General features: G+C 33.7%; 1 protein-coding gene across 1 annotated transcript; it reads right to left on the bottom strand.

Moving 5' to 3' along the window:
* Positions 1 to 10,663: 10,663 nt before the first annotated feature.
* On the bottom strand, positions 10,664 to 15,793 carry LOC107410014 (phloretin 4'-O-glucosyltransferase). The gene is made up of 3 exons (XM_048478315.2): positions 15,140 to 15,793; positions 13,932 to 13,998; positions 10,664 to 13,114 (listed from the first exon to the last, which is right to left on the bottom strand). Exon 3 carries the CDS (start codon positions 12,162 to 12,164, stop codon positions 10,758 to 10,760), a length of 1,407 nt encoding a protein of 468 aa, XP_048334272.2. The 5' UTR covers positions 12,165 to 13,114; positions 13,932 to 13,998; positions 15,140 to 15,793; the 3' UTR covers positions 10,664 to 10,757.
* Between the last annotated feature and the right edge of the window lie 1,528 nt (positions 15,794 to 17,321).

The raw sequence follows: 17,321 nt of genomic DNA, 5'->3' as shown, positions 1-17,321 counted from the left end.
AGTCGATAAAGCCTTCGGCATACGCAATGGCACTAGCCAAATCTTGTACTCCACGCCTCTTCAACTCCGTTTTGGCCCAAGGTTGTAGTCCATCCATGAAGTAGAAAAGGGAGTCTTTATCCGATAGGTCCGGGATCTCCAACACCAAGTTGGTGAACTCCTTGATGTATTCCCGGATATGGCCTACTTGCTTGAGTCGTCGAAGGCGACTCCTTGCCTCATCTTCGGCATTCTCCGGATAGAATTGCCTTTTGAGATCCTTTTTAAAGTCATCAAAGGTATGGAAAGTGCACGTACCTCGCTCGATGTCGCTATGCCTCCTTCTCCACCATAACATTGCCGTGTCGCTAAGGTAGAGAGTGGCAATCCTAATCTTTGAAGCATCGTCCACAATGCCCATTGCTTCAAAGTATTGCTCCAAGCCCCAAAGGAAATTCTCGAGCTCCCTCGCATTCCTTGTCCCGGAGTAGGACTTGGGCTTTGGCACATCAATTCGTGGCCCCTCGCGGATGGTGGTTGTCCCCGACGCCACCGCCCTCTTGCAAAGAGCCCAATCACCCCGCATATCCTCCATTTAGGTGAGGATGGCATCCAATTCTCTCTCCAACATTGCACGAAGGTCTGCTACCTCCCCCATGCATTGGTCGCGTGTCGCGCGGAGCTCCCTCCTTAAGGCATCATCTAGCCCATTGAGTAACCCTCTTACGGCTTGGTTGATGGCAATGTCCTCCGACTCTAGCCCATCTAGGCGACCCTCCAGCGCCTCAAACCGTTCTTGTACTCGGGATGCATGCTCCTCCAAGCGTAACTCTACGCCCGTCATCACATCCTTGGACTTGGACTTATGCCTCTGCTTCCCCGCATTGGGGTTGCGTTGCTCTTCACGACCTCGCACTTCGGTAGCTCCCTCCACATTGATGGTAACCTCCGAGCTAGTCATCTTGCCTACTTCCATGTTACACCAACGATATTCTTGAGCAGCAATTGGCTCTGATACCAACTGTCACGGGCCTAACTTTTCCAACACTCCCGTGCGGCACTTAGCACCTCCCTTGCTAAGTAAGCCTTGCCCACAAGCTATGAAAATGCGGAAGCTAAGAGTAAAAGAGTAGGAAGTAGGAGAGTTTGAGAGAATGTGGAGAATACTTGTATTACTAGAATACTTGGATTCTTGGATGTTCTTGGATATGTTACAAATGAGAGTCCAACCCCTTTATATAGAGGGCTTGGCATGTAGGAAAGTTCTAGATATGTACACATGTCACCTATCTAGTTATGGTTCTAGATTATTCTAGGGTTATGTACAAGATATTTACATGGAGTATTCTAGAGAGATTCTCATCTACATTAGTCTAGGTTTCTCTTGAATCTTCTAGAATATTCCGGGCTTCTCTTGATCCTTCATGGAGAGTGTGGAGTCTTCCGGTTAAACCTCAAGGGTTTTACTCCTTTTGCACGGGACGTGACATTATGCCTCCAATGGGCCACAAAGTTAGCTCAGGAGCTTTCAATTCCAATGTCTTTGTTTTGGGTTGAGCCGATCACAGTGTTCCATATGTATCACAATTACTTCCATGGCTATGAAAATATCATCAAGGACAATATCAGTAACCTTTCATGTTCCATAGAATTACCTAGACTGCCATTTAAACTCACTGGCTCAGACTTTCCCTCCTTTATGGATGCTTCGAAACCCAAGAATGCTATTGGCATACGAGTGTTGAAAGAGCAGTTTGAGGTTCTTGAAAAAAACCAAAAGTACTTGTCAACACCTTTAAGATCATTTAGAGCCCCAGGCTTCAAAAGCAATTAATGAGATTGATTTCATTGGAATTGGACCGTTGATTCCGATAACTTTCTTAGGTGGGAAAGAAGATCATAAAGATCCATTTATGACTACTTCATTTAAAGGAGATGTTTTTGAAGTTTCAAGGGATTGGAATTGCATGGAATGGATGAATCAAAACCAATAGCATCCACTCTTTATGTTTTCGTTTGTGTAAAAAATAAGAATCCGTAATATGGTTTGTGTAGGAAAACTGAATATCATTGCATTAGCTTGTTAGTGAATAAATATAGCATTGTAAACTAGAGATTACATGAAAGTGGTTAAGTAGTTTACATATCAGATAATACACAAGATATTTATCCTAATAATATAAGCTATTAAATCAAAAGATAAGTCCCTTGCATATCCCACAAATATATCAATTATTAGATGTTGTACATGCATTTAGGAACTATGTGGCTTGGTATTTATCTTTACATCACCCCTAAGTTCAAGATGCTTTTAAACAGATTGAGCTTGGACTAAAGAGTGAGAAAATCAGTAGTCAGTAGCATTTTAGTCATGATGTCGATGATCTACTTGGAAGTGGGAACATAATGGACTTCAAATTTATTTTGTATGATATGGTCTCACATAAAATGAACTTCAACTTCTATGTGCTTAGTCCATGCACGAAACACTGGATTCGAAGCTAAAGATCCTGCACTCATATTATTACAACATAAAATAGGGACCTGAGTGATGTGAATTTGTTGTTCAGCAAGCAATGATTGAATTCACATTATTTCTATGGCACCATTAGCTAAGTCCCGATATTTAGATTTTGTGCTAGACCTAGCTACCACTAGTTATTTCTTAGAGGATCAAGAAATTAAGTTATCTCCAACACAGACACAATACCTGCCAATATAAATCGTCGATCATCGATGTAGGAAGCCTAATTAGCATAATTTTAGCCAAGAAGTGTTAAGTGATTAAAAGGATGTATGTGAAGGCTTAAATGAATCGTCCCTTTAAGATAATGTAAGATCCTTTTACAGGTAGTCCAATGAACATCTGTTGGTTCTTGTAAAAATTGGCTAACTTGTTGATGACGAATGACAAGTCAGGATAAGTAAATGTTAGATATTGTAGAGAACCAATAATGCTGCCATAAGGAAGTTTATTTTGAAGGGAAGACCAATTTGCTTCCTAAGTTGCATGCTGGTACTAATTGGAGTTCGACTACTTTTTGGATAAGAGCATTTCAATTTTATGAAGCAAGTCATTTATACATTTGATTTGAATAAGGCACAAACCTATAGGAGTCTAAATTGCTTCAATGCCAAGGAAATATGAGAGAGGACCAAGATCCTTTAATGAAAAGTGCAAGTCCAGTTGCTTGATTAAGGTATTTACTAGTTGAATGGTGTTTCCTATAATGATAATATCATCAACATATATTAAAATCCATATATCACCTTATCCTGTGTATACAAAGAACAGATAAGAGTCCATTTGAGATTTGTTGAAACCCTATAGGTGAAGTGTTGAACAAAGTGATCAAACCAAGTTCGTTGTGCCTATTTTAGACCATATAAGGATTTTTGGAGTATACACAAATTAATGAAGATTATTGGATTCTTCAAAGCTAGGAAGTTGAACCATATGCTCTTTTCGAAGAATACCATTCAAAAAAGCATTATTTACACCTACCCATCGAATTCGCCAGCCAATTAAAAGAGATAGAAAGAGACAATATTACCCATACAATGGTGGTTTTATGACTAGGCTAAATGTTTCATTATAGTATATTCCAGTGTTCTGATGAAAACCCTCGCAATTTACCTAACCTTGTACTATTAGATGCTTCCATCTGAGTTGTGTTTAATCTTGAAGACCCATTTATTTCCAACAACATTTTTTGTTGGATCAGTTGGTGTGAGGACCCAAGTTATATTCTTAAGTAATGCATGAAATTCTTCTTGCATGGCATATACCCAATGAGGAGAAGAGAGAGCAATGGATTAGCTGTGCATCCAAATATTTTTTTTTTCTTGGAAATTCCATGTTGTGATCTGGTTACTATTGGGTGAGTTAATTTAGGTTGAAGTTTAGGCAATTTAACATGCAGATCAATACCGGATAGACTTGGTTGGAAGCTTGATCATTTGGGTCAAGTTTATCTATTTGGTGAGAGTGTGATGGTATCATTGGAGAATTAGATAAGGATAAAGATTATTTTGAAAAGGTAGGTGTCAAACTTGAGGAATCTTTATCCGTAGGATATAAGGATGATGGATTGGTTGAGGACATGTTACGAGAGAAAAATAAACAATTTGATTGCTTTGTGATGTGTTAGATTGGGTCTAAAATTCTTCTACCGCAGGGAGACTAAAGGTTCCTGTATTTGGTTCACTTGCCACCTATTCACTTAAATTAAACATGCTTGGATAATTATTAGAAGAATATTCTGACCATAAATTGGCAAGTGGATAAGGTAATCCATTAAAAACAACTTCTGAGCTAACAGAGGTCCTTCCAATTGTCAAACTGAGGTATAGGTATCCTTTATATTTTGAACTATATCCAATGAATCTCTGAATGAAAGGAATTTTTTTTTTCTTTATGGTCTTAGGTATGGATAACATTCACCATCCAAACGTTTTAAAAAAGAAAAATCAAAATTCCTTTTAAAAAGTTTTTGAAAAGGAGGTTTTAATTTTAGAACCTTTGTGGGTAATCTACTTATTAAAAAAACTGTTGTGGCAAAAGCATTCCACCAAAATTTTAATGGTAAGAAACTATGAGCTAACAAAGAAAGAGTTGTTTCTGTTATGTATCAGTGTTTTCGCTTAATGTTACCATTTTTATGGTGAATGTAAGGACATGGATATTGAAAAATAACACTCATATGATTAAAAAGGTTTAACAGTGGTCTAAATTGTCCTTCCCAATCAGATTGAAAACATTTGATTTTTCTTCGAAGTTGATTTTCAACCATTTTTTTAAAATTGAGAAAATTTTGAATAACCTTAGATTTGAGTTTCAATTGGATATACTAGGTAAATCTTGAATAGTCATCTTAAAAAATTAAGTAATATTTATACCCTTCATTAGATAATACTGGAGCAGGACCCCAGATATCTAAATGAATTTGCTCTAAGGGTGATTTACTTTTAGACATTGAAGGAGAAGTAAATTTTCTATACAATTTACCTAATTGACAAGAATTACAAAAATTATTATCACAACAATTTGTCAAAGAAACCTTATGACATTAAGTAGCAATAGAACTTATAATAGTTAAAGAAGGATGACCTAATCTAAAGTGCCATAATTTATTAGAAGATAAAATAGAATTAAAAAGATGGTAATTAAAACTAGGACTAGTTTCTTTAAAGCAAATGACATGGGAAGAAAAACGACCAATGGGCTAAATGGTAGGCAAATAAACTTTGCACAGTCCATCTTTAAGTCTGTCTTTGAATAGCTACTTTTAGGTATACTTGTCCTTCACATACATAAAATGATTGCTGAATTCTACTATAGCATTATTATCTGATGTTATTCTGGCAATACTCAAAAAATTCTTTTTAATAAATGGTACATGCAACATTTCTTTTAGTATAATTTTTCCGCTAGGTGAATGTATAAAGGAATAACCAATGGTTTTAATGGAAACCTTGATTATTACCAATCACTACTTTCTTTTCTCCAATGTAACCAAATTTGTTATGGATGCTGGATTATTCACTTGTCACATGATTTGTGGCTTCGCTGTCTATTAGCCATTCTAGATTGCAACTGAGTTTGGAGAGGTATAATAGGCAGTAGAATTTTTATTACGATTTGGAGGTCCTGTATAATTTTGATGAAACCTATGATAGCACTAGGTGACAACATGTCCTTGCATCTTACAAAGTTGACAATAAACAGGTCTTGAATTTCCTCTACCACACCCTCAACATCTGCCTCCACAAGTTGCACCTCTCCCAAAACCATCCAGACGCTCGTTTTCATAGTTCTTTATTGACCTATCATTTTTTTTACAGCATAAGCAAATAGCATGATAAATGAGATTGATGTTTGTATCCTCATTTCTTAGCTGAGTAAAAGAGCTCACACTTCCTTTATATCTAGATGAATAGATTGAGAATTTATGTTAGCAATACAGCATCATATTCAAAAGGAATACCTTAAAGAAGGTGCATGATGAAATCTTCACTAGAAACTGGACAACCAGCTAGAGAAAGGTTGTTGACTATTTCTTTCATTTTTAAAAAATATTCTAGAAACTAGACAACTAGCTATAGAAAGGTTGTTGACTATTTCTTTCATTTTTAAAAAATATTCTATCATTGATAAAGAATCCTTCTTGGTTGACTAGAGTTGAAGTTTTAGTTGCATTGTTTTGGCTTTTGATTGGCTGCCAAATAGCTTTGCAAGGAAGGTCCACAATTGAAAAGAAGTCTATGGTTTGGAGATGGCCGTGTGTACATTTAGAGAAATGCAGACATCAACCATCCTAATAAGGCTTGATCCAAATGTCTCCAAAGTTAATACTCAGGATTTGGAATCTATTGAGGAGCACTAGAGCCTGCTGTCAAAGAATCTACAACTTGTTGAACTTGTTTTAGTGCTGGTTGAATATCCACATTAATAAAACCTTCAAGATTTCTCCCAATAAGGATAGGTTGAATTTGAGTAACCCATATAATGTAATTAATAGACTTAAGTTTGTAGGGAAATATGTAACTGTAAAGGCTAACCTGACTGGGCTGAGGGATAACAGAAGATGAAGGAATGATGACCATGACTTTAGCGGTATATGGCTTTGACACCATATAAGGAATAAAAATATGTAATATGGTTTGTGTAGAAGGATTGAATATCATTGCATTAGCTTGTTAGTAAACAAATACAGTCCTGTAAACTAAAAATTACATCAAAGTGGTAAAGTTGTTTATGTATAAGATAATACACAATATATTTATCCTAATAATAAAAAGCTATTAAATCAATAGTCTAGTCCTTTATATATCCCACAACTATATCAATTATTAGATGATGTCCATGCATTTAGGAAGTGGGTGGATTAGTATTTATCTCTACAGTTTAAAAGTATGTGTGTTTTGCCAAAGCCATAAATGGAGGAAATTGCATGTGGACTATTGGGTTTTGGATAACTTTTCTTGTGGGTTATTACTAAGAAGCAATATGGAAAAGGAAAGAAAGAAGAAGATGGGATTAGTTGCACAAAGGAATTGGAGAAGCTTGGGAAAATAGTTCCATGGTGTTCTCAAATAGAGGTTTTGTTAAATTTTTCATTAGGTTGTTTTGTGACGCATTGTGGGTGGAATTCCACGTTGGAGAGCTTGGTCTGTAGGGTTCCAATGGTAGCTTTTCTGAGGTGGATAGACCAAGGAAGTAATGCAAAGTTTATAAAGAACTCATGGAAGATGGGATTGACAGTAAAGGCAAACAAAGAAGGGATTGTTGAAAGAGATGAGATTAAGAAATTAGAAGCAATGCTAAGAAATGGAAGGATCTAGGTAGGGAAGCTATGAACAGTAAAGAAAAAGTCGTCGATTTTAGGAAAATATCGGCGATAATATTGAATTTCGATGAACATCGACACCGTCAGTGGGGGGAAGAAATATCACCGAAAAAACCAGAGGATGATGGTTAACCAGCCATTTACAAACCATGCAAGCAAGATTGTTACTCTGCCTAGGATTCCAAGAAAAACAAAATGTAATTGAAAGCAGAGATAAGGTCAAAACTTGGTAACATAATCCAACAGCAGACCAGTGAAGGCTAGAGGTATTAAGATGAATTCAGGCTTTGGATCACAGCTTTAGCATCATTCTCCAGAGCCATCCTTCAACACGAGCCAATAGCAAGGCCTGATGAATGACACGTATGGTTTTCGAGCTAATATTAGATGGGATGAGATATTTCATAACTCTCACATGCAACAAGGCAATCTCACGTGCAAACCAAGTGATGGCATATGGTGCATTTTTTTTTTTTTTTGGGTTAATTGTGAGGGCATACAGTGCTTACTAACTCTTTGGATGACTTGTTAGATGATGAATATCTTTCTCACTCTTTGAATAAAATGAATCTTTCTAACTCTTTGAATAAAATAAATATGATTTTGTTAAATTTTTATATTTTGATTCTAATAAATATCGTATTTTTTTTATATACAATAATTTTTTATATTTATGAATTATTTTATTATTATTATATTCTAATTATTGTATTTTTATATTATTTTATTATATTCATTATTTTATATGTAAAAATGTATATTTTAAATAAATATTTACATTTTTCATAATTTTATCAGTATTTTCATCGATATCAATATTTTAATCACTGGCGATGAAGGTATGTTAGCCTTCTAATATGAATTTCAAGGCGGTTGTGAATGAGATAATTTCAAATTCCTATATTCATGATTTTGGTGTAGGATTCTATTCTTAATAAAATTGTACTTTGAAAGTCATAATTATTTAGTTTTCAATAAATGAGTTTTTTTTCTTTCTTTATATATATATATATATATATAGTCAAATTTCAAATTAGATTGACATAATAATTTCAAAATTGATTTTTTTATTAGTCCTTTGATTACATTAACAATTAAAAGTTAAAATGAGAAGTTCTAGTTGTATTAGTAAACAAAATTTATACAGCCCTATCATAAATTTATATTTTTACCACTATTTAAAATTATTATTAAATATATTTACTAATTAAATATATTTGTGTTCAGAAATATAGAATTAAACATTTTAAATTTGTTCAGAAACATGTTATTAAACATCTTAAATATATTTAGAAGAATACGATCGACCATTTTTAGAAATAAATATCTCAAATGTATTTAAAAATATGCGACTGTATATCTTAAATAGATTCAGAAGTATGCAACTGAACGTTTCATAGATGAACATTGCAAATATATTCAGAAGTATATGACTGAACATCTTAAATATGTATAGAAATATACAACCGAATATCTTTAGATACGTCTATAATATTTTCATGATCTAAAAGTGCTCTAATAGGAAATAAAATTTTGTGAAATTTCCATGACTATCAATTTTATCAAAAAATGTTATGAAGAGTATTCATGGAGTAATATTTCATTTGTAAGTGATTTGTGAAGAAAAAAAAAACATGTTTTTTGGCTTAATTAAGACTCTATGAATTATGGATATGTTAAATATTAAAAATATTATATAAAGTTATATTATATTTGTATATATTTAAATAGTAGTATATAAAGAATGATACTGGATAGAGTTCTTTTAAAGTTGTAAAAAAAACTTTTCATTTACTTAATAATCAAATATTTTATCTAAAAACCCAATTAAAAAAAGGAAATTTGTAAAGACTGATAAACCATAAATGCATTTTAAGATTTAAATGGATCGATTTAATGTAAACTTAGTTGTATATATATATATATATATATACATGTAAAAATTTATTGTAGTAAGATTATGTACTTATCGTATGAAACACGTATAATGCTTTTTCTACATCTCGTGACAAATATTATGCCCATTCAATAAGGTAAGCTTGCAAGCTTAGTATAACAAAATTGTGTATATATATCATTTTGATCTAGGAAGTGATTTATAAAAGGAAATTATGAAAAATAACCTTTTATAACTATTAAATCACAAAAATTATGCAGATATAACAATTGTGGATGCTGTCATATATAGTCCTACTTGACAAATCCCTTACCATAACATTTATATATATATATATACATATAAAAAAATAATTATATATCTTATCATGAGAATTTTTTTTATTAGCACTTAAATTATTTCAAATATTAAAATTAATTACATTTGTCCTCATTTTATCGTAACTTAAAATAGAATTTTAATATTTTATTAAATCCATATCTACCCACTTATTAATTTTTAAATTTCTAAATATGATATAAGAATTAATTAAAAAAAATAATATTATACCATCAAAGTCCACATGTATGGAGAGTGGTCCATTTACATATTTCTGGTAATCGACATAAAGATAATAAATAAATATATAAAGAGTGAAAGTGAAAATTGGGGGGCCCACATGGCAGGAATTTCTCAGCCTGAAATTCAATAATATTAGAGTCGATCAGAAGCAAACATTCCTGGACCTTTTTTTCTTTTTTTTCTTTTTCTTTTTTTTTTTTGATGAATAAACATTGTTGGACTTTCTTAGCCTGAAAATCAATAATTTAGAGTTGGTTATTTAATTGTTGCTATAAAAAAATGTTTTTTTTTTTTTTTTTTGGCTTGCATTGTTCACTAAATGTTGACTTCTAATGATTACTTTTAAATTTTAACTTTACAACACCATCCATGCACTTTACTCCTTATTTGTTATCTAAAAATGGGATAAATTAGTAAATCCATTATTATTATTTTCACAAATAACAAAATAAAGAATAGTAATAGCGAGAACCATTGGACTTGTGTCATAGATTCAACTGTTCATAATTTTTTAAGGAAAAGAAAAATTGATTAAAAATGCTGCTCCAATTTCAAGGAGATAATTTGTAGGTAGCATTATGAGCATTATCAAAAAAATAAATACATCGCAAGTATGAAGCATTATGAGTACCAAATTAATTTAATTTTACATACAAGTGATCCTAATGGCTAATTAAGTTAGCGATGTAAGATTTAATTTACCCTCAATCAGTTAATTATAACTTTTATTGGCGGAAAAAATTAATTATATATTTTTAATCTTCCAAATAGTTTAATTCAAAAATTGGCTATCCCAAATAAGAAATTAGAAAAAAAAAAAAAAAAAAAAAAACCAAACAAAGAAACAAAAATAATAAAAAAAGAAGGATCAGCCAAAGAATAAAGACGTACGTACCTACTTATTATTGACTTAATTAAAATTTTAATCTTAAACAATTAAATAAATGCGAAGGAAGCCAATTTCTTTGCAATTATAGCTCACTGACAAAAGCCTTGAAATTCTTATAAGAAGAACCACCTTCCATGGCAGCTTCTCTACCCAAATCCTTCCATTTCTCAGCATTCCTTCTAATTTCCTCCCCGATTTCTCCATCTTCCATAACCAAATCCAAGCACCTCTTAATCTCATCTCTTTCGACAATCCCTTCCTTATTTGCCTTCACTCTCAACCCTGTTTTCCAAACATCCTCTACCAGCTTAGCATTGGTTCTTTGATCTATCCACTGAGGGAATGCCACCATTGGAACCCCACAGACCAAGCTCTCCAATGTTGAATTCCACCCACAATGCGTCATGAAGCAACCCATTGAAGGATTTGACAGAACCTCCATTTGTGAACACCATGGAACTATCTTTCCAAGCTTCTCCAGTTCCTCTCTCAGCTCATGATCTTCTTTCCCTTTTTCCTCTGCATTTCTCTGTTTCTCTGTAATGACCCACAAAAATGGACGTCCATAATCTAACAAAGCTCTTCCAATTTCCTCCGTTTGTTGCTTTGACAAAACAGATATGCTCCCGAACGACACGTAAATCACTGATCTTTTAGGCTTCAAGTTCAACCATTGTTTATAATCCTTGGAGCTTTGGAAAAGATCACCTCCAAAAGAAGTATCAGAAGGATCTTTCTCTTTCCCATAATCCAAGAAAGCAGATGGAATCAATGGTCCGATTCCAATCATATCGAACTTACTGATCGATCTCAATGCCTCTGGTTCTAATGATTCGAATGTATTCACGAGAACTTTTGGTTTGTTTTCTTTATCAAGCAATTCGAAAAGTCGTTTGAACAATGGAGCTGTGAAATTGTTAGCATTTTCAGCATCTAAAATGGAAGGGACGTCACGGCTTCTGAGCTCCAATGGAAGTCCAGGTAATCTTATCCAACTTGAATGATCATCATTCTTACCCATGTTGTCCCTGATCAGATCTTCGTAGCCATGGAAGTAATTGTAGTAGATATTGAAAACGGTAGCCGGTTCAACCCAAAGCAATGCAGATGGAAGATGAAGTTCATGAGCCACCTCTGCAACCCAAGGGAGGAGCAAGGTGTAGACTATGCAAGAGAAAGGTCGGCCTTGGTTTTCATTAGAGATGATGAGATTGGACAGAGTTTGCGAACCGTGAAGGCTGAGCTCTGACACGAAGTGGTTGATGTCATCACCAGGCTTGAAACCGTCATTGTAGCCATCAGAAAAGGGGATGAAAGACAAGCCAGCAGGGGTGGAAGCTCCGGTGTTGATCATGCGCCGGTGAGTGGAGTGGGTGGTGAAGAAGTTGACCTCGACACCAACGCTGATGAGGCGCTTTGCAAACTGTAGGGCTGGATTTATGCAACCTTGTGCTGGAAACGTAACCACGATGATGCTGATTTGCGCCATTGATCGATGGTGGTGGTGAAGGAGGTGAGGAATGGAGAGACGGACTTTGCCGTAAAAGCTTTGGTACAGATGTATGAATGGAGATGCATAGGCTTAAATAAGAAATCGACTTGTTTTTCTCATCAAACAAGTGAGAATTCACATGTAGTGGTAATTCAATGAATGTAATTTGCTCACTGGGAAAATAATTGACCACTTGTGGAAACTGCTTTTGTTTAAAAAAAGTTGGTAGATTTGCACCGTTTCTTAATGTAGGAATATATTTTTTCAAAACTAGTTCATTGAATTTGGCCCAAAACAAAAAATAAAAAAAATAAAAAATAAAAAACTGGTGGGACTATTATTGTTTTTTTTCTTCATGAATCAAATTATGACCCGACTCTACAATCAAATTATGACCCGACTCTACAAACAACATGACTTTTGTCCCAAAGATCAACCACCCTTGACATAGCAAGAAGATTAATTAAAAACAATACTAGGAGATTACATTCATATTACTGCTTAAATCATTACCAAGATACTTTTTTTTCCTGTAAAGGCTATTGAGTAAAACATTTTCTACACTTTTCTTATTTTCCAAAAGTTGAGCAGCATTTTCTTTTATATTATGCACACATCACATAGTCTAAAGCAAAACAGAAGGACAAGATACAAAATAGTTATTTATTTTAAAAGTACTTAATATTAAATTATGGGCAAATCGTCTTTTAACCCTCCACGTATGTCATAATAACACTATGGTGGCATGCTTATTGAAATTCATCACTATCCTCCCAATAACTAGTGAAAGTGAAGATGAAGAATGTAAAGGGAACCGGTGTATTAAGGACAACAACAACAACAAAAACAGAGAAAAAAGGGCTCCAGATTAGAATGTTGATCCATACGAACCATGGAGATCTTAGCCAGCAGCTAAATGCTGCACCTGTTGTCCAAATTTGAGTTTCCTATCAAATTTTAGGTAGTTAGCTACCATGTTATTATTGAGACAAAAATGAAAATTGAAATCCTCCTTATGCTTTTGACATAGTAGAGTACTATCTTACTTTACAAGAGGCTATAGATATAAAAATATTCACCAAATTCGTATACATTAAATGATACGTGCTAACATGTTATTAGTTGGCATATTCATGTATAATCTAAATATAGATAAATGAGTCCTTAATGGAAAAGTGAATTTAAAATATAAGCCAATTAAATATTAATACCTCATCTGCCGTGTCATTTGGTCAATAAATTTGGTGAATGTTTTGATAAATTTAACATTATTGTTTGTTAATTTATCTGGATTGGTACTGAAAGAAATATATTAAATTCAGAAAAATATATATACATTACAAAAATAATAAATAAATATCTTTCTTTTTCAAGGAAATTATATTGGATGCAATACACAAAGCAAATCTACGGATTAGCAACAACCAATGTAGTTGAATGAACACCTAAACAACATTACTAAAATTTGTAACTGGTACCTAATCTCAACCTCAAGTTTCATTAGAGTGTGTATATATATATATATATATATATATAAAGTGCGAGTAAAAATGTCCCTTACATTTTAACTTACAAGGTGAATTTGATATTTGTTTCTTCAACAAACTAAGCAATAAGATTTATCATTTTCAGTAATATTTCATCTTGCAACCTGCTCCACCATACTGCAGAGTGCAACGTCCAAATAATCAAAACTCATAAAAGAAATAGATCTCATTTTGACGTTTAATAAGCTTAGTTTGGTTGCTTAAATCAATGATATACCTTCTGTTGTTCCTGCCAACTCTGGAGATCCCTGGAAGTTAAGAGCGAAACTTGTTCTAGGAAAAGCCTGCAAAGAATGCCCGCCGTGTGAATACAGAAAAACCAGAAAATGAAGCATGCAAGAGCATTGGATCAAGAATCGATTTATATATTGCTTTATATATATATATATATATATATATATTGCTTTGAAAAGGATATAAATGGAAACCAAACAACTTTCACATAATAACAGGTCATTTGCAGCATTTATACAACACTATACAATAACAGGTCATCAAAATGTTAAATAAATCTACTTAAATGTTACCAAGCACATTATGATTATGTTTTCATCCATCCATGGTTCTTTACAGGGAAAAGAAAGTCTATCTAAGATTTTACAAACCACAATATAGGACAATACTTTAGGTCATAGTAACAAGCTGGTAACAGATTTGAGTGGTTAAATTGACCAGACCAGCCACATTTTAAATTTAATGTAAAATAGTAACATTTTTCACGGACTTTTTGGCTGGTTTTTAATTTGTATTTTCTTTGAAACTATCTAAGAAGCAATAGTCTGCTGTGAAGTTTAAGGATCATATTTCAATTACGTATTTGAGATTATTAGACTGGCATCTAGTTTAGTCATGAGATTTAAGAATAAGGTCAAATATTTCTACAATTGCAGAGCAATGAATCTATTCAAATACAAATGTTTACATGAAGCATGGGATTTAAATCGTATTGACATTTCACATATTACAACAGGTAATTTGCTGCATGCACAACACTCCAGATAATAACATGCCATCAAAATGTTCAATAAATCTACTTTAAAGTTCTCAAAAGTATAAAACATAAAAACAACTAAGATGACAACATTTTTATCCTTCCATGGTTCTTTACTGGGAAAGAAAGTGGATATATGTTAAAGAAACATATTTCAATTTGTCCTGAGATTATTCAACTGTTATCTGGTTTAGTCATGAGATTTAAGAATAAGGTCAACTACTTTTTTTATAATTTCAGGGCAATAAATCTATTCAAATACACAAATATTTACATGAGGAATGGGATTTAAATAAAATTGTCACATTACCACGAAGCAAAACAAAGAAGCTTGCACATTCTTACCAACCAGTAAACTGAACAAACCCAAAATGAAATTGACTGAAAACAAACAGTTAACCTAAGAAAAGGACATATTATAATGAAATCTTTACCTTAAACTCATTCTTGGACCTAATGAATTTGCCCAAAACACCACCAACATCCTCTTCATCACCATTATTGACATCAGTGTCAATCCAACCAGCCAATTGCCTCTATACATCATCATCACTTCCATTGTCACCTTGTAATTTCTAATTTCTTACCCTATTTCACTCTCTTCAACTTTAATTTCCACCTCCTCTTCTTCTTTCCCTTTCACATTATGATCATCATCATCATCCTGCTCATTCACTGGAGCCACTACTGGAAGATGATTATGATGCACTCGTATTCTCATAACTTTCCGAACTTGTTTCACTATCATCCTTATAACTCACTGTTACAATCTTTACACTATCCTCATTTGCCATTTCAATCTTTCATACCATTCTCACCAAAAAAGAAGAAAATCTTCGGCAACCAAACTAACCTTGACCCGTCTCCTAAAACTCAAATTCCCAGACAATTTCACAATTTCCCCCCTTTTTCCATCTTCACCACACAAGCATCCTCACAACCTAAAATCAGGTAATGCTCTGTTTGGGTAGCGAGAAAACAAAGGAAAAATACAGACCCACTGTTTCTTAATACACAAAGCATTAACATCAAAAGAAAAGAGAGGAGCAAAAGAAAAGCTTCACCTACCGGATTATACAAGTGCAAAATGAAACGTTGTCGTCTCGCTCCTCTCTTTGGTCTTCTGTATAAACGCTACTAACAAAAATAAATAAATAAAAAAAAAGATAAAAATAAATAAAAATAAAAAGGTCAGATGTAAATAATTAGATTTATATTTTTTTATCGAAAATAATAATAATAATAATTAAAGATTTATTTAATTAAAAGTTTTAATAGCAAAACCAATAACTCGACTTATCGGACCAAAGTTTGACCCGACCCGACCCATACCATTTCGCGCCAAATCTCTGCACTTTCCCGCCATCTCTCTCTCTCTCTCTCTGAGCTCCAAACCATCTTTCCCTTCTCTCTTATCAGCAGTCATGGAAGCTATGTTTGTCTCCAGGGAACGGGAGCAAACTTTTTCTTCGTCTTCCTCCTTTATTCCATCCCTTACTTGATGGACATCTCTATGCGCAGCAAATCTCAGCTCACCGCTACGGTCGTACACGACCGGACACCGCTAAATTTCATTCTTTACGAGCTTTTTGATGCACAAAGATTCTAAGTTGACAACCATAGGTGTTATCATCCATATCTTCTCTAATCGTTATTTCGAAACGTCTGAGGTATTTGAATCTTTCGCCAACTAGCATTAGAATCCATCCCCGAATCAATTTGTTTGTTACAAAGTTTATAGACATTGGATGCAAGTGATTGTAATAAATCTTGAGAAGTAACACAGGCATAGTCGTTTAAGGAGTCATTCGTTATATTAATAATGCAAGTTTTAGAAGTTTTGGAAACTACAAATTTTGAAGGCATGCATTTCCCTCATTGGTTTAATAAAATAATGCAATATTTGAAAAGTTGGTCAGCATCAACTTCTCTTTTTTGCAAAAATTGTTTGGAGCTGCCAATCATGGGGAAACTTCCATCTCTCACATGTCTTCCAATATCTTGTATGGATTTGCTATGGTGGAGAGGTAGAGGGATGTAACTTGCATTTACAAGATTTAGCAAGCTTCAAGATTTTCAATCTGACATGCTAATTAGGGGCTCAATACTTCTGAGGAATTATATATCAGTTTTTGCCATATGCTTGAGAGCTTTCCTGTTGGATTATTTTGCGGCTCAAATAGTCTTAAAAGAATAGACATTAACCATTGTAAGTTCAAAAGTTTGTCTGATAGTTTCGGAGACCTTACTGCCCTTGAGTCTTTTGGTTCTTCATGCTTGTACAGAATTGGAAACTTTCCCAAATGGTCTTAACAATCTTTCTTCCCTCCAAGAACTGATCCTATCAGGTTCTGATTTGGCAGCTTTCCATGATCATAACTTACAGCAACTCCCCTCTCTCAAATCTATGCAAATTTCTTGGCCTCCAACTCTTGTCCCAACTTGGAATATCCACCGACAAGTATCCAACACCTCACCAACTTACAAAGCTTGGAACTTGGAAATTGCCCTAAATTAGTGGAATGATGAAAAAGGGAAATTGGAGAGGAGTGGCACAAGATATCCCACGTTTCAGGTCTCTGTATTGGTTCCTTAGGTATACCAAGTATTATTTAT

Source organism: Ziziphus jujuba, chromosome 3 (genome assembly GCF_031755915.1).
Source record: "Ziziphus jujuba cultivar Dongzao chromosome 3, ASM3175591v1".
NCBI classification, from domain to species: Eukaryota; Viridiplantae; Streptophyta; class Magnoliopsida; order Rosales; family Rhamnaceae; genus Ziziphus; species Ziziphus jujuba.
This window is presented reverse-complemented; position numbering and strand designations above follow the sequence as displayed.